The following is an 18980-nucleotide window of genomic DNA, read 5'->3' as shown; positions in this document are numbered from 1 at the left end:
TCTGCCCCGTCACAGGGGGTGACAGGTTCCCTTTAAGGCCATTTTGGGCTCCATCCTTAAAAGTTCCCATACTGGGCTGTGGCTATATTCCAAGGTCCAGGACTGGGTTTTGACTTTTTACATTACATGTGCTATTTGTTTTTTCTTTAATTTTTTTTACTATTTGATTCCTTTACAGATATTCCTACTTGATAACCAGGGACACGTGGATTGAGATGTGGCCGAGTGATCGGGAATGCCAGCAACCTGAATACTCTACACACTGTGAAGACCTCCTCCGGTTTGCAGATGAACTAGAGCACCGTGGCTGTACCTGATGACTTATTTCGGACCCCGCCATATTCTCCTTTTCGTATTCTTTTTGTATATAATGAATACATCAATAAAGGTTCTTTCTGTCCATTGGTTTCATGTCACTTCTATTAACCTAGACTCACATTCTTCTTATTGGACTCACATATAACATATATAGACCATTGGTTTGGGGTATAAAAAATACAGGAGATTTGATAGTGACTTTGATAAGGTGAATTTGAGCTGAGTGCTAGCGATGAGTAGATAACACCAGACACAGATAGTTGGTATAACCTCTCTCTCAGCCGAGATTTGAGTATATACTACTCTTTATTTAGTTTCACATTGATTATATGTTCCTTCATTATAGGCGGAGTTTCAAGTCACAAAGAGTATACATGTAATACTGTGATTGGTTATTCCATAAATGGTTAGCTATGTCCTGTCCGGCGCAGTGAGCTGTTTAGTGGTTATTTATTAGACATTATCTTCTTCTTTTGTGTGTTCAGGGTGGTATCGTCTCAGGGGGGGCTGCCAACATTCCAGCATGTCTCGTAGACCAGTCTTGTCCAGCTAGAAGCGGTTCCAAAGCTGAAGGCATTTCAAGGAATACAATGTTTTTCCAAAAGTATTAACCCTTCATGGTCACCTTCACAACTTCATATTGATAGCACCGGTCCATTATCAGGCATGAGAGAAAAGCAGCTACAAAAGTGTTCATCTCTAAAGGACTCTCCATGGCCTTGCGTAACACCAACAGATAGAAACTGAAGTGTCTATTTTGACCATTGTTTATGGCCACACCCACGTGTTTCACTACCAATCCCGGCGTCCTCCGAGGTTCTTATTGTGAACTCTTCTTAGATATCTAGTAAAAGACCAAGTTGGCTATCCTACAATCTCTGTGAACAATGAATAAAGGATAAAAGGAGGCACTCACCAGCAGTGTATTCAGACCATCCGGCTTTTATTGCTGTGCGCAGGGGGAGCGGGGGAGACAAGGTGGGTACAATCTCTGTCATGTCAGCAAATCCCAGCTCATCAGCCTTCCAGGCCACGGTTCAAGAAATGGACCCGGGCACCGGCTTCCCCGCACCGGTCCATCCGTGGGTCATGTTAAAGCGAATGTACCTGATGGTAAATTCGCTTTAAGGGAGAGTTCATTTAGGATACAGGGACACAATTCATGATATGTTTATATGGTATATGTAGCTACTGAAACAGAACAGGGGGATTAGGACTTGAATCCAGCTTACAGATGTTGCCTAATATTTACTTGATAGGTATGTGATAAGAGAGTGCAAACACACCCGTACACCCATACAGCTGATAAGCTATTTACATGGAAATGAAGGCATAATGCCGTATATCAGACTCCCTAACAAAATGTACTGTACTTTACTATTGACTTTATTTTCCTTGTTTTTCGGATCATTCGCCTCTTATTGTCCTTGAAAAGTCTACTAAGGTTTTCCATAGGACCGTGAGAGACAAATATTGCTCCTCTTCATAGTCACTGCTTTAGGAATTAGTGGTGGTATAATACTTGGCCCAGGATCCTGACACCATGCCACATTTAGCGCCCCAGCTCCAGAAGGCTGGCGTGGGTTCAAGTAGGGATGGTCCGAACCTGGTTCGGACAGGGTTCATACGAACCCGAACTCTCCGCAATGATTACCGCTGTCTGCCCGCTCCGTGCAGCGGGCGGATCCAGCGTGAGGAACGCCTTGAAATCTGGGATACAGCCATAGCCATAGGCTGTATCCCAGTTTTCCAGGCGGTCCTCCCGCTGTATCCGCCCACTGGACGGAGCGGGCAGACAGCCGGAATACGATGCCGAGCTTTCGGGCTCAGCCGGACCCGAACCTCGGCGGGTTCGGACCATCCCTAGGTTCTAGCCATCACTTTGGTCATAATGATGCTATTAGAGATGAGCGAGCTGGGCTGAGGCTCGGGTTGTTAGAAACCCAAATCATTTGCATGTGAATCCTGCTGTCTTCCTGGTCCGTGGAGAAGTTGGAGACAGCTCAGGCCCATCTGAAAAACAGGGAAACAGCCTATGATCAAGGCTGAATGCATGTTTTCCAGGGGAGACTTGGGCTGTGTCCACCTTCCACACGGGGCAGGCAGAGAGCGGGATTCAAATGATGGTTTGGGTTTGTGTGATTGTGGGGGGTCCCGATCAGTTTCCCTGACCCCTGGAGTTCTTACCTGTGTGCAGTCCTATTAGCGTTTTTCTCATAGAGTCTGCCACAGACAGGCTCTAAGTGAAGATCGCCAATAACACTGATCGATGCTATGCAATGGCAAAGCATTGATTGGTATATTTAATCCAATGATTGCATGTAAAAGTCCTCCGGGGGAACTTATAAAAAAAAAAATAATAGAAATGTTTTTTAAAACATGCCAATGTCCTTCCCCAATATAACGTATTTTTCTCTTTATAAGAAGCACCCCTGATTTAGACCACAGAAAACAGGGAAAAAATATTTAATGCTAATAAAACTTCCCTGGTGGCCTAAGGCCATGAAGAAGATATTGCAGTGAAGGGGGTCAAAGTTTATTGAAATGACAGTGCCTTGTACCTACACATACACAACTGCTGCATGTACAATACTCACTCAAATCTGCTACACCATACACACTCAGTTCTGCTACGTCATATACACCCAGCTACATCATACACACTCGGCTCTGCTGTAAAAACATATTCACAGGCACACACAATGTTGTATCAATACACACACACCTCTGCTATACCACCATAGAAAAAAAGTTCTGCAAAATGCAGACAGACAGACAGACAAATTTAAATACATCTTGTATTTCCCTGCATTATTACAGTGTTACTGCACATATAGTGTAAGGGTATGTTCACACTGCGAATCCCTGCCCAGTAAACTCTAAGGGCAGACAAACTCGCAGCAGTATGGACATCCCACTGCGAGTTTGTCCACAGCCCGCCCCGTTAACCCCCCGTCCACCGGAGCGTATACATCACCTGGTCCCCGCTCCGGTTTGAAAGTTTGTCTGTCCATAGAGTTTACTGGGCAGTGATCCGCAGTGTGAACATACCCTTCTGCGAGTTTGTCTGCCCGTAGAGTTTACTGGGCAGGGACCTGCAGCTGGTCCGGTACGTGTGAACGTACCCTAAAAGTAATTTACAATGGTTCTGCCAACAGACACAATTTATATATTTGTATGCATACATAGAGATTTAAACTTTTCTTGCATATTTCACTAACATAATAGATTACAGCAATAGAATGCAATCGTTATACAGCATTACCTCCAGTATTGTACAGGTAATGTAGTTATCGTACATTAAGTGCAGGACCTTCTGGGATGTCAGTCATGTGATTAATCACATGACTGTGACATCACCAAAGGTCCTTCAGCTCGGTAAGTTGTCGTGCATATTCCTTTCAGATTGATCTCCTGTAGGGCACTGATCTCACTGATCAGTACTGACAGGAGAAGGGAGAGGACTGCACAGCCTATCCAGCCCTCCAACCATCAGGGAATGAGTCAGGGTGGTCTGATAGTGTCGCGCTGCCCTATCTCCTCAATATAAGACGCAGGCACTTTTTAGCAAGATATTTTCTTGCTAAAAAGTGCGTCTTATAAAACGAAAAAATACGGTAAGTTAAAATTACCCCCTTTTTCCATTATACAAATAAATCATGTAAAAATAATTAAATAAACATATTATATACCATATCTCATATGGTATGTCAAATAGTATATATATGGTATCATCATACCATCTATTAAAATATAATAATTTTTTTTCCGCATACTGAACAGCGTAAATAAAGAGGAGGGGGGGGGGGAATGCCAGGATTGCTAGTTTTTTGTTACCTTATAATCGAATCTTAACGAATTTCAATAAAACAGCAAAACAATAGTAGCGCCTTCAGTGCTTCAACCCCGGCCTGGTACCCATGGATAGAACGGCGCCGTACACGGGTTCAAAAAACGGACCGCGGCACCAGCTTCCCTGTGACGGCGCCGATCTATCCGTGGGTCATATAAACGACGATGTACCTGATGGTACATCCTCTTTAAGTATTAGGTACTTTCGAGTAGCTCCATACTTGAGTGAATACTATAATGTATTTATAATGTGTTAGAGCCCAGCTGATGTGTTACATGCTGAGGTCAATATTTGACCGTGGCATGTAACGGGTTAATTGACGGAATTGGAAGTTTCCCTGACCCTGGTAAGTTAGTGCAGGAGCCCGGCTGCCAGTGTGACCAACTGGAGACTCGCAACAGGCTACTAAACTGCCACCATAAAAAGGTAGGGGCCTGGAATAAAGCCCCTCGGTGACCATCGTAAAAACAGGTATGGTCGGTCACTAAGGGGGTCACATAGTAATGCTGAGAAAAGACACAACCAAGGAGTTCAGCTGAGAGCGGGATTAGGCCGGGTTTACACTCATCCGGTGTTGCGGCGGTGTTTCCCTCCAGTGCAGGAGAAAAGAGCCAGAGGGAAGCGCATCTTTGAACTGATCTCATTGTTTTTAATGGGACCGTTCAAAGCACGTGGTGGGCAAGTAGTGCAGCCTCATCGACGGTCATCTTTGCAGCAGAACTTATCCTGCAGCGTCCTGATGCACCGCTGGCTGCAGCAGCCGCATCCATTGCAGTCTATGGAACGCCGGTACCAACGCATGCATTTATGCACCGTCTGGCTTTTTCCTCCGGCACTCCGGTGTCCCCAGCGCCCCCATTTACCCCTGTGACCCCAGCCCTGCAGCAGAGGGGCCCCTGGCAGGAGGTGCCGCACTCTATAGGAGATGTCCCTGTGTCCTGCTGCCCCCAATGTGAGTTGCCCCCCTCCCACCTATGGCAGTTCACCTGCTCTGATGCTGCCTTCTGTAGCAGCTGACCCTATAGGAGATGTCCCCAGGTACAGGGCTAAAATGTGAGTTGCCCCTCCCCCTGCACTGATGCTGCCTTCTGTAGTAGCTGACCCTATAGTAGATGGCCCCCTGTGAGGTGTACCCCTAAAGTAGACCATCTAGGGAAAAACAGAAATAAAATTCTAATTCTTTCAAATCAACTGGTGTCAGAAAGTGCCAGAGATTTCTAATTTCCTTCCATTAGGGGTACACCTCACAGGGGGCCTTCTCCTCCTTTACTGATGCCCCCTAAAATAGATAGCCCCTGTATGTAAAGGAAAAAACTGATCACAACTGATGTAATAAACTAATATTAACTGATGCCAACTAATGGTTTTTGTAAAAAAGGATAGAAAACCTGATGGGAACTGATGCCTTTTTGGCATCAGTTGTGGTCAGTTTCTTCTAAAAAAAAAAAGCATGCAACCTGTATATGTAAACCTAGCCTTAAACAGTTATGTTTATTTGGTATATGTGGCTATAGGAACAGAGGCGAGGTAGAGATTAGCAGACAAGCGTTGTTTAATATTAACTCCAGTATAAGAAGAGAGTACAGACAAACATGTCCTATATCCACCTGATAAGCCGCGTACATGGAAATAGAGCAAAAAGGCAGAACACTGTATAAGGCACTCCGAACAAAATGTACCCTCATGAACCTCCATTGCTCTTTAGATCATTCTTGCTTATCATCCTCTCAGGGGGACATTTATGAAGAATGGCGTAAGAGTATGCCGGTTCTTAATATAGATTACTCATACCCATAAAGATTTACTAGGAGGCCATACAATTTTTATTTTCTTTTTAATAATTTTTCTTTCTTACATAAGAGGTGACAAAAATCATCAATTCAGGATTTAAAAAAAAAAAAAAAAAAAGATTTTTGGGAGACAAGAGTGTTAGATGGAAGGACAGGGCCAGACTGGCCATCTGGCATCCCTGGCAAATGCCAGATGGGCTGGTCCTCTTCTAGGGCTGGTCTTGTTTGATTCCTAGTAATGTGCTATTTCAGTACATACCACCAGGGGCAGGCAGGCCCAAGGGTAGGGTGACATTTGTCCCCTCGCAGAATGGCTTGGAGGAAGAGAAGATAGCAGTGGACTTGCCAAGGAGCTAGGTAACTATGTGCATGCCTACAGGGGTGTGGATTACCTATAAGGAGATATCTATGTAATGGTGGGCTATTGAGCATAGGGGGTTACCTACAAGTGAGGGGATTGCTTATGGGGGGAGGGGTTAGTTTACTTGGGAAACATTTTTAATATTTTTATTTTTAAAGCGTAACTGTCATGTTTTTTTTTTATTGCAGAAATCAGTAGTCTAAGTGATTTTAAGAAACTCTGTAATAGGTTTTATCAGCCAAAAAAGCCTCCTTCTGTACTCAAGAAGCAATCTCCCAGCCTCCCCCCCTGACTTCTTATCTGTGCATTATCAGTCAAATCCGTCTTCATTACAGAGAAGCCAGTGAAGACGGGTTCTGCTCTCTCCCTTGTAAGCCTATGAAGGGGGGAGGGGCCGAGGGAGATGAGGGAGCAGGAAGAGGTGACATGAAGGTCAGCTGTTTGTAGACCCTCTGGGCACCTAAAATGCTGGATTCAGGTTTCAGAAAGGTCAGTGCTTATCTTTGAACTTACTGAGAGAAGATTGCAGGGTGTTGTGCTGTGCAGGACTGCTCCGTACTCACTCACTCCTAACAGCCCCTCCCCTCTCCATAGCCACATAATGGACACAGAAATCCTGCTTCTTCTGAAGTGAGGGGGGAGGCTGGGAGATTGCTTTTTCAGTAAAGAAGGAAACTCTTTTGGTTAATAAAACCTATCACAGAGTTTCTTAAAATCGCTTGTACTGTTCAGAAAAATGACCCTGAAATGACGGTTACGCTTGGGGTGATATTTTATGCCGTCTGGAAAAGTGGTTTATGTGCCAGGGCTGCTTTTTAGTCCCAGTCCCTCCCTGTGGAAGGATATCAGGCTGACTTACTGTGTTACCACAAAGTAGCATTCATTGGCCTGCACTGCATCTGTATATCATGTATTTTCATACAGTTACTGTATATAGCAGTATAACCTATATAATCCTCTCATCTCTCGTTCTCACTCTGGATTATGCAATGACTTGATTTCCAGTCCAGGCTGATCATGACCTAGACATTCATGCAATTGTGCGGCCTCCTGTTATTTACATAGCTCAGCCCTTATATCTCTCCTATTACTTATTAAAGAGACTGCTGGGGTCAGGGTGCAGGAGCGCAGGCTAAATACCTATATAACCCCTCCATGTCTCCAGGATAGCACATACCCCAGGAGGCATCATGGGGTGCAGAGCTCTGTGTCTCATTCTACTATATGGACTCATTGGATCCTATGCAGAACAGCTGTGAGTATAATTTTACCAAATATATATACAGCTTACACATAGACATACCATATATTATATACACATGTATCGCCTGTCTGTCTGTCTGTCTGTCTGTCTGAGATAGGTAGTTAATAGATAGGTAGATAATAGATGGAAGTCAGATAGGCGATAGGTAGATAATAGATTGAAGTCAGATAGGAGATAGGTGGTGTCCTACCACGGGTGTTACATTTATTTACACCTCTCGCAAAAGTCTGTACATATTGGGGGAGATTTATCAAAGGGTGTAAAATTTAGACTGGTGCAAACTGCCCACAGCAACCAATCACAGCTCCTCTTTCCTTTCTTCAGAGCTGGAAGCTGAGCTGTGATTGGTTGCTGTGGGCAGTTTGCACCAGTCTAAATTTTACACCCTTTGATAAATCTCCTCCATTGTGTTATTATGGTGATGAAAGCAGTACTAAGTTTCACACTAGATGTTGCTGTATTATGTCTATGTATTTAGAAACCACACAGCTGAAGGATGTAAAGGGTTACTATTTCCTTGTTTGTCACCAGAATCTGTAGACCAGTAGGATCCTTGTTTTCTTCTCTCCTATCACCTCTCCTCTTGTTTCTTCTATTGCACTCTTCACCCACTCACAACGCATCCTACACGCTGGGGAGGAAGTAAGTCACATGGGTGGAGGAGGAGCATAGGGTCTTTCGTCCTGGAAATTGTGGAGGAAGGACACAAGCCAGATAGCTCTCCACAGTGGTCCTATATGGGCCCTGGCCCTCTGCCAGGTCCCCTTTCTCTGAAGTCCAGTCTTAGCTAGCACCCCATATGGGAAGGATGCAAGACAGTACACCTCCACAGCTTTCTTATAAGTAACGCTACCAAGCACTCTGCAGTGTTAAAATCTCTTAGGAGAGGACAAGCCAGAGACAAACTCAACCTACGCCATGGACTAGGAGAAGTCACAGTGCAGAACAGTATCCATGAAAGCCAAAGAGCTAGGAACTGATCCGGATAGAGCAAAGTTGCAGCAAGCCTATAAACTCTATCTCGCAGCGTGGGTGTTAGCAGGGAACCCTCAGCATTCCCCTAATCCCAGGTAACAAGGTCTGGGGCCTGTGTCACCCTCTAGGAAGGTTCAGCCGAGTCTAGTGGGCATAAGGTGGTGTAAAGACTAAGCCAAGATCAATACACAGGCAAGGGTCTTCTTTTTCTTCTTCTAAGTATTCTACCACATCCTCCAACATCCCGGCAGAGCACAGTACTACATGGGTTGAGACTCTCACAGCATCCTCCTCTCTGCTACTCTGTTTCTACGTATCTGGTCCTTGTTTCGTCAAGTATTTATTGGGAACTTTGTCAAGTCTATTATCAAGTGTTTTACCCAAAGGAACTTTATACTACCTATTCTGTATTACCTGCTGCAAATTTGCCAATAGTAAACCAGCTTAACTATACTCAAGAGACTCTGCGATTTATTGCAATCCACCTACACAGCACACACCGCAACCTTGGGACACTTCCCCTTTCCGCGGGTGACGGGTCCTAACATCCGGGAGATTCGTTATGTTCACCCACCTCCTCCCCGGCTGAAAAATGTCTGGACTTCTCCTCTAAGTCCCTTTTTACTCAGGCCAGTTAAGGCTAACCAGTGTTTTTAGAAATAGTTATTCAGCTGATAATCTTCCCACCTAAAAGTGCCAGAGATCAGCCGATCAGGGTGTTCATGCGCTGGTTTGATCTTCTGTGTGGCCCTAAAATTCAGTTGGAGGCGGAACCTTGCCAGGAAAAGAGGGCTAAACCATTCTTCAAGAAATGGAAGAGGTTTATAACTACCCTCTTAGACCCGTCCAAAATCTGTACAGTGGTAAGGCTCTTGAAAAATACAAAATAGTACTTGGAGGCGTACGGAGCGGGCTCTCTAATATTTCTCTTTGCTATGCTTTAAATTGTACATGAAAGTTATGTTATCCTGCTGACATTTGTTCATTTTGTCACTTTTCTTCTATGCCTTTATTTATATGAAAACATTTTTCAATAAAAATGTTTGGGGACAAAAAAAAAGACAATTTATAATGAGATGTATAGTATGAGATTGCTAGCTTTTCAAAACAATGTGACACTCCATCACTAAGGGGTACAGTATATGTATCATTTTCATAATTGTTTGACCTTTATTATGTTATGCCATGGACTTCTATACCCCAACTCTGCATGTGCCCATACACCTCAACCCTTTATTATGATATGCCATGGACTTCTGTACCCCAACTCTGCATGTGCCCATACACCTCAACCCTTTATTATGATATGCCATGGACTTCTGTACCCCAACTCTGCATGTGCCCATACTCCTCACCCCTTTATTATGATATGCCGTGGACTTCTGTACCCCAACTCTGCATGTGCCCATACACCTCAACCCTTTATTATGATATGCCGTGGACTTCTATACCCCAACTCTGCATGTGTCCATACTCCTCAACCCTTTATTATGATATGCCATGGACTTCTATACCTTGCCCCCGGCTGTGTCCCCGTGCCTCACCCTGATGTGTATTCGAGAAATATTAAGGATTAGTATCTGATCTGTAAAACCAGACACAGCTATAGGTGCAATTTTTTTTTTTAGAAAAAAATCCCCACTGTTTCTAATCTTTGAGAATGCCATTTAATGTTGTTTTTTATGACAGGTACAAGAACTGGGGCAGATAGGAAATACTGATCTCTCTCTCCATGTGTTTCCTCCACTAGATGCACCCTGATAACCCCCAGCGTGCTGCGTGTAGACAGTGAAGAGACCATTGTAGTAGATGGACATGGCTCTGCATTTGTTGCTGACATCAAAGTCCAAGACTTTCCCCGAAGGAAACTAAATTTAGCTACAATCAGAGTCTCTGTGAACGGCAGTAGCCAGTTCTTTGGAAATGTTAAGTTGACGGTAAGTAAGTGGATAGAAGTCCAGTAATAACACATGATTTCCTTGTCCTCGAGCATTACATCATGATTGGTCCTGATTCTCAACACCCTTTTGGTTCTTGCTTCAGTTCCTTTCCAAATCCCTTCTCCTGGTTACATCTTTGGACTCTATCTTTAGGTTCTAATTCTTCTTCACCTTCTAGCTATGACTTTCATGTATATGTCGCAGTGAAATGATAGAATCCAGGGATTTGATCAAATCCCGGGAAATTATGGAATGGCCGAGCTCTTCCATCATTTCCCTGAAGAAAGTTAGTGATTTGATCAAATCACTGACCCCTGTCAGGGAAATGATGGAATAAACCAGTCAGGAGTCGCCCCGGCTCTATACATTTATTAAGTAACACGACAATAGTCATTTGAAACGAAAATTATTTATTCAAAACTAATTAACAAAGGAAACATAAAGCTGACACAGTTAGCTAAGCTGATCATTTATAACAAATGCAATTAATAAATCATCCAGTTCATTCATCTTTTTATTCATTTTAATCAGAGAATTTTTAAGCAATTTCATGCAGACTTAGGTCGGTCTGGGGACCTGTTTCTGTCAGGCAGACTTAGGTCAGTCTGGGGAGCTGTTTCGGTAAGGCAGACTTAGGTCGGTCTCGGGAACTGTTTCGATCTGGCAGACTTAGGTCGGTCTGGGGAGCTGTTTCGGTAAGGCAGGCTTAGGTCGGTCTGGGGAGCTGTTTCGGTCAGGCAGGCTTAGGTCGGTCTGTGGAGCTGTTTCGGTCAGACAGACTTAGGTTGCTCTGGGGAGCTGTTTCGGTCAGGCAGGCTTAGGTCGGTTTGGGGAGCTGTTTTGGGCTTGCAGACGCTCAGGTCGGTCTGGGGAGCTGTTTCGGTAAGGCAGACTTAGGTCGGTCTGGGGAGCTGTTTCGGTCAGGCAGGCTTAGGTCGGTCTGTGGAGCTGTTTCGGTCAGACAGACTTAGGTTGCTCTGGGGAGCTGTTTCGGTCAGGCAGGCTTAGGTCGGTTTGGGGAGCTGTTTTGGGCTTGCAGACGCTCAGGTCGGTCTGGGGAGCTGTTTCGGTCAGGCAGACTTAGGTAGGTCTGGGGAGCTGTCTCGGTCAGGCAGTTTTAGGTCTGTCTGAGGAGCTGTTTCGGTCAGGCAAACTTAGGTCGGTTTGGGGAGCTGTTTCGGGCTTGCAGACGCTCAGGTCGGTCTGGGGAGCTGTTTCAGTCAGGCAGACTTAGGTCGGTCTAGGGAGCTGTTTCGGTAAGGCAGACTTAGGTCGGTCTGGGGAGCTGTTTCGGTCAGGCAGACTTAGGTCGGTCTGGGGAGCTGTTTCGGTCAGGCACACACTTAGGTCGGTCTAGGGAGCTGTTTTGGTAAGGCAGACTTAGGTCGGTCTGGGGAGCTGTTTCGGTCAGGCAGACTTAGGTCGGTCTGGGGAACTGTTTCGGTCAGGCACACACTTAGGTCGTTCTGGGGAGCTGTTTCGGTCAGGCAGATTTAGGTCGGTCTGAGGAGCTGTTTCGGTCAAGCAAACTTAGGTCGGTTCGGGGAGCTGTTTCAGGCTTGCAGACACTAAGGTCGGTCTGGGGAGCTGTTTCGGTCAGGCAGACCTAGGTTGGTCTGGGGAGCTGTGTGATTGTAAATAATTTTGTGGCCCAAAACAACAAAGTATTTTAGGTCTTATACCTTTATCTACGAACTAGAAAAAAATCATTATGTTCCGTTAGCTTTCGATGTGCAAGGATATCTTCATCAGAGGAGTTACAGGTGAAATGACTGAAGAAACAGCAAACTTAAAGGGGTACTCCGGCCCGGGGGTATTTTTAAGCTATGGCCGGGGAGGGGGTAGTTATGGATGGCGGCGGTCACTTACCTCCCCGGTTCAAGCGCCGGGTCCCGGATCACACCACAATGTACACCCGTCCCGCGGCCACTTCCTGGTGTGAGCTGCGGCATGGGACATGACGTCTCAAGGCATCGGGACGGGTGTACGGGGTGGCGCGATCCGGGACTCGGCGCTGGAACCGGGGAGGTAAGTATATAACCACCCCCTCCTGAATCTTATGCATTTATTCCCTCTTTTCCCCCTACCCCCAGATTTCTCTATGTAACATCCAAGTTTCTTCATCTGTAATTCCTCTGATGAAGATGTCCTTGCATGTCGATAAATATAATGATTTTTCCTTGTTGGCCGATAAAGGTATCACACCTAATATACAAAGGTATTTACCATATAACATATGTATAAAATCATTTTGTTGTGCCCCTTTCTATCCTTTCCATTGATGTCTATGATGATGATTTCTTTTCTTCAGATACCCTCAACAAATTTGGAAAAGGACCCTAATAAGAAACAGTTTGTGTATGTCTCTTTAAGCTCTTCGATTTGCAATCTAGAAAAAATTGTCCTGGTGTCCTTTCAAAGTGGATATATCTTTATACAGACCGACAAACCCATCTACACTCCAGGATCTACAGGTACAGTGACATTTATATTAATGAAGACGTTCGGAGAAATTGATCATTTTCGAGGCGGCAGGGAGGAACATAATAAACAAGCTCTTCTCACCTCTCCCTGTGACTCCCACCGGGCTCCTTGATCTCCTTCTCCAGTGATGTCACGACTCAGCTGATGGATTGATCACTTAGGCATTTAGTTATTGATTGGGGCAGGACACCAATGCAGTCACTGATTGGCTGAGAAGGCAGTCCATTAGCCATACCATTTTTTTTGGCCAAGTCATGATGACATTGAAACTTGGGGGAAAAGTAGTTCCGGTGGGGCGCCATCCACAGTAACATAAAATACTATTTGATTAATTGGACAATACATGAGTTAATATAAATATAAATCAAAGATGCGGGCTTATACAATCTCAAAGTAAATAAGAAACAATCAGAAAAAAGGGGATTTACCAAATGAATGTCATATGATGATATCAGAAGTGGGATGAATCAAGTAGATATTATGTGAAGGTTTCAGAAGTGGCATGAACCAAGTAGACGCCATGTGATGGTGTCAGAAAGGGAATTAACCAAGTGAATGTCATGTGATGGTGTCAGAAGTGGAATGAACCAAGTAGAAGTCATGAGATGGTGTCAGCAGTGGGATGAACCAAGTAGAAGTCATGAGATTGTGTCAGCAGTGGGATGAACCAAGTAGAAGTCATAAGATGGTGTCAGCAGTGGGATTAACCAAGTAGAAGTCATGAGATTGTGTCAGCAGTGGGATGAACCAAGTAGAAGTCATAAGATGGTGTCAGCAGTGGGATTAACCAAGTAGAAGTCATGAGATGGTGTCAGAAGGGGAATAAACCAAGTGAATGTCATGTGATGGTGTCAAAAGTGGAATGAACCAAGTATAAGTCATGAGATGGTTTCAGCAGTGGGATGAACTAAGTAGAAGTCATGAGATGGTTTCAGCAGTGGGATGAACCAAATAGAAGTCATGCGTTGTGTCAGAAGGGGAATGAACCAAGTGAATGTCATGTGATGGTGTCAAAAGTGGCATGAACCAAGTATAAGTCATGAGATGGTGTCAGAAGGGGAATAAATCAAGTAGAAGTCATGAGATGGTGTCAGTGATTGCTAGTGATTGGGATGAACCAAGTAGAAGTCATGTGATGGCATCAAAAGGATGAACTAAGTGAATGTCATGTGATGGTGTCAGAACTGGAATGAACCAAGTAGAAGTCATAAGATGGTGTCAGAAGTGGGATGAACCAAGTAGAAGTCATGAGATGGTGTCAGTGATAGCTAGTGATTGGGATGAACCAAGTAGAAGTCATGTGATGACATCAAAAGGATGAACTAAGTGAATGTCATGTGATGGTGTCAGAGGGGGATGAACCAATGAACACCATGTGATTATTTCTCATGATTAGGACAATGACAAATATGTCTGTTTTTGTCTTGGAAAAATAGAAACCAACCATAGTTTGTTTTTATTTTTTTAATACAGTATAAAGTTTGATTGAATGTTGTGTAAGGCACACCGTGGTACACACCATGATGGTTCTTGCCAGGCAAAGGTGTCAACTTGCCCGTACACAGACTGGCATGGACCACATCTACTTTAAAGGCCAGTATGTAGTAAGCTAGTGATTGATTGTATATTTCTTTCTTAAGTTATGTACAGGATTTTTAGTATGACGGCGAATCTAAAACCAGTGAGCAAGGCGGTGACTGTTGAATTCCTGGTAAGACTGTGTTCTTCTGCAATAGATGTAGAAATTGTGATCAGAAATTACCGTATCATACAATCCCTATATTGTATTGCTTTACTACAGAGTATGCCGTAGCGGCCGTTCTTTTTGTAGTGTCCAAAAATCTATCCCATACTTTCAATACATAAGGTTTAACTACTTTACAAAGCCTGTTCGTTCTGGAAACCAGTTGAGGGTCTCAGACTTGTGACCTTGTGCCTTTACACCTGGGGGCTATGTTCACACTACGTAAGTCTCCGGACGTAGCGCGTTCCATGAATAAGGGGCCGGAGACTTACATAGTTTGCGGGTGTAAGTTCGTGGTCCGTACGTAGCCGGCCGCAACTAGCGTAAATCCCCGGTCGGAGTTTAACACGTATGTGTCCGGCCGCGAAAATATGCGTCCGGACATATATGTAGTGTGAACATAGCCTTAATAAATAATTATTCTGCCCACAGTTATCTCTCCCGTCCTTTCCATAGACATAAACGTTTAGCACAGTCAACCAATCATGTGCTCCCAATAGGCCCAAACCCTGCCTCGCCAACATCATCTGTCAGGAGCCCCCCATACAGCTTATATTGTCAGCCGAACCTGCCAGTGATGGAGGGTTTGGCCAACTTTAGTATAAGGAACAGACAGGGCAACAATACATACTGTATATCTAGGACATGTCAGGATAAGGTATTTTCTAATGGAACATTAGACTAATGGGGCAGCATTTACACTATATTCCACCATATGCTAGATCACTAAGCCCATCCTATCTGCATCTTCATTTGGATCCTTTCTTTTCTTCACAGACTCCAGGTAACGTCATGGTTAAAAAAGATCTACATGTAATTAAATACAACAAAATCGACGGAATTATTTCCTTGTCTTATAAACTGCCCGAACTTGTAAGGTAAGAAGCAACTACATGGAATTAAGAGGTAACAACCTCAGGGATCATGAGGACGATGATAAAGATGATAATTCTTAGCCTGTATTTTACAGTTTGGGACTATGGACCATTTCAGCAAAGTACAGGGACAACTCGGTACAGAGTTACACCACACAATTTGAAGTGAAGGAATATGGTAAGAACTGGAGCAAAGAAAAGTCCTAGAGTTAGCCATTGCCAAATTGTGTTCCCCTGTTATTGGACTTTGTAGTCTGGGTGTATCTGATTTTTTTAGAAAGGTCCTTCAAAACAAGCTGATCCAAGAGTTTTCATTGAAGGACAACTCCGGCGAAAATTTATTTTGGCTTATTTAACACACATTACAAAGTTATATAACTTTGTAATGTGGTTAAATACCCGGTCTGACCCCCTTCCCCCACTTTCCGACCCCTGACCCCCACCCCGGAAGTTAAAGAATGTATACATTACCTATTACGGTCGTCACGGTCCTCTTCTCCCGGGCGGCATCTGGTGACGAGTGACGTCAGAGCTGGGGGGCGGTCCGGGTCTTCTTCCTCTTCGGCGTCTTCATTGAGAGTGAATGGGAGAGAAAAGGCTGCTGGTGCACATGCGCACCAGCAGCCTTTTCATTGGCTGGAGCGCATCACATGGCTTCCAGCTTGCTCAGCCCTGATTGGCTGAGCTTGCTGGAAGCCATGTGATGCGCTCCAGCCAATGAAAAGGCTGCCGGTGAGCCCGGAAGCAAGAGACATCGCTGGACGGCGGACGCAGGTGACGGTGAGGCGGACGGCGGGCGAATGGAGTGGCGATCGTCACCGGAGGGATGGTGAGTATGGTGTCTGTGTGTGTCTGTGTTTTTTTTTTTGTGGGGGGGGGGTCCCTCCGGAGTTGTCCTTTAATGGTACTTAAAGTAAATGTACCATCAGGTGCATCGCTTTGTGTTTTACCTTAACGGACCCCCAGTGCTCCGGGGTTGGCCAGTGCTCCCGAAAAGATCGGCACCATGCACGGGAACTGGACCGCAGTTCAAAAAAAGGACACCATGCCACGGCATCCTAGCGCCAGTGCCGATCCATTAAGGTATAAAAAAACAAAGCAATGTACCTGATGATACGTTCACAAGGCAATAAATGTTTAGTTACAGCCCATGGGGAAATTAAGTATTATGGGGGACATTTTGTCAATTTATCAATTTTGCATACGCCAGGAAGCTGGCCCTTTCCCCCTGGTGTACGGCTGCTGTATGCTCCTCTCGCCAAATGGGTCATGGGGGGGGGGGGGGTTCGTAAAGACGGGAGGAGGCATGACCAATAGGGATGTACCAATAGGGATCTCCTTGAGAGCCTGTTATCTTCTCAACATGAAATTAAGTGTTACATGGTGCACATTAAGGCCGGGTTCACACTACGTAAAAAACACGGCCGTAATTCATGAAACCGGCCGTAATTGCGCAGACAACGGTAGTGTGAACCCGGCCCAAAGAGGCATCTGGGCAAATAACAGGTTTTTTTTTTTTCACATTTGTTGAAAGGAGAAGTCCGGCGATATTTAGCAGGTAGGGGCAGGAAGGACCATAATAAACAAGCTTAACTTCCTTAATCTCCCTATACCTTTGCAGTGCTGGCTTACCGCTCCAGGATCCCTGACTCCAGCGATGCCAGGTGATACATTGCCTGCTCAGCCAATCAGTGACTGGGGCGGGACACCACTGCAGTCACTGATTGGCTGATAGGGAAATCCATCAGCTGGGTATGAGTTTTGATGACAACATTACAACTCAGGGAAAAATGAGTTCCGGGCTGGGATCCTGGAGCCTGTGATGCGGCACATAGCGTTCATGGGAAGAGGTAAGTAGCACTTGTTTATTATGTTCCCTTGTCTGCTGACAAATTTTTAAATTTACTGTACTTCTTTAATAAAGTTATTCTTTTTGAATTTTATTTTTTTGCAATTTTGATTACAAGAGTAATTTTTTTACTGTCATTTATAATTGTCAGAATTCATGGTTTATGTATTTCATGTATTTTTTTTATGCTTTTCAGTTCTACCAAGCTTTGAAATAAAAGTAACTACATCTAAGAAATTTTTCTACATTAAAGATGAAGAACTAAAGGTGGACATAAAGGCAATGTGAGTAGAAGCACAGTAGAGACATCTTGTCTCTGGAGATTAAAGGGGTATTCCACTCAAACATAACATTTGATATGTTGCTACCCATGATGGTGAGACTAACAAATCCTTCCATACTTGTTATTATCTATTCAGTCTTCTTCCCCCAGTTCTTAGATGCTGCTTTCTGCTGAAAACACAAAATTCTGTGTGTGAGCCTTTCTCTCCATCTCCCCCTCCGCCCCCCTCCCCCTCCCTTCTAAGACGCTGATGTAAATAAGTCCCTGGCAGGCATTATCTGCAACATTGTAGCTTCCTTGTAATGCTGGCAGGAATAATCACAGTGAGTTCTTCAGCAACTTGAATAACTCTCCCAGCATTACAAAGTAGCTACAGTGTTGCAGATAAAGCCTGCCAGGGACTTGTTTACACCAGCCATCTCAGAAGGGAGGAGGGGGAGACAGAAAGGCTCACACACAGATTTTTGTGTATTCAGAAGAAAGCAGCAGCTCAGAACTGGGGGAAGGAGACTAAATAGATAATAACAAGTATGAAAGGAATTGTTAGTCTGACCATGGGCAGCAACATATCAAATGTTATGTTTGAAAAGAATAGCCCTTTAAATGTTATTTTCCCGCCTTTTGAGGGGGTTTTACCTGGAACATCTTTTCCCCCATATTTCTTGTATGGGCCATAATTTGATATTTCGATCATGTCTCCCCTTATAGATCTTTTCTGAAAACGAATAAATTATAATTATTTGAATCTTTCCTCATAAGTAAGATGCTTTGTCCCTTTATTAGTTTGGCTGCCCTCCTCAGTGTGGCGCTGTTTTTTAAATAAAGCAGTTATGTTCTTGTAATAATGTGACTCACAGTAAAGTGATGTAATGTTTTGTCTTATCAGGTATCTCTATGGTGAACCTGTCACTGGCAAGGCCTTTGTGCTTTTTGGAGTCAAGAGAGACAATGAGAAGATAAGTCTACCAGATACCCTAAGGAGAGAAGAGGTAATTATACTTTATCATTGAATTTTAGCCTTTTATTAATCTTACACATAGATTTACCACCATCCTCCAATCAGTTCATCACAATCTATTGGGTTGATACGTCTGTATTTAGATAGTTGTCATGTCAGTTTTGTGCTGCCGCTATTCATTGAATAGCGGCCGCACAAGCCTGACAGGTCACACAATGGAGAGTGCGGCTCCGGACGCACCCTGCATTGTGTTCAAAGGTGAATTGGGATGTGGGCGCACACGGGT

The 18980-nt window shown here is 44.3% G+C and overlaps 1 protein-coding gene across 1 annotated transcript in view; it reads left to right on the top strand.

Moving 5' to 3' along the window:
• Positions 1-7485: 7485 nt before the first annotated feature.
• The window catches only part of LOC138769616 (venom factor-like), a 90002-nt gene continuing 78507 nt past the window's right edge, over positions 7486-18980 (top strand). The window contains exons 1-8 of the mRNA XM_069948210.1: positions 7486-7577; positions 10312-10498; positions 12813-12975; positions 14626-14696; positions 15507-15607; positions 15700-15782; positions 17650-17737; positions 18623-18725. Of these exons, the coding sequence (XP_069804311.1) occupies positions 7513-7577; positions 10312-10498; positions 12813-12975; positions 14626-14696; positions 15507-15607; positions 15700-15782; positions 17650-17737; positions 18623-18725 (861 nt within the window). The 5' untranslated portion in view covers positions 7486-7512. The remainder of the gene's footprint in view (positions 7578-10311; positions 10499-12812; positions 12976-14625; positions 14697-15506; positions 15608-15699; positions 15783-17649; positions 17738-18622; positions 18726-18980) is intronic.

The sequence above is a fragment of the Dendropsophus ebraccatus genome, chromosome 1 (genome assembly GCF_027789765.1).
Source record: "Dendropsophus ebraccatus isolate aDenEbr1 chromosome 1, aDenEbr1.pat, whole genome shotgun sequence".
NCBI lineage: Eukaryota > Metazoa > Chordata > Amphibia > Anura > Hylidae > Dendropsophus > Dendropsophus ebraccatus.
The sequence above is the reverse complement of the archived record's forward strand: the minus strand, read 5'-3'. Positions and strand labels throughout refer to the sequence as shown.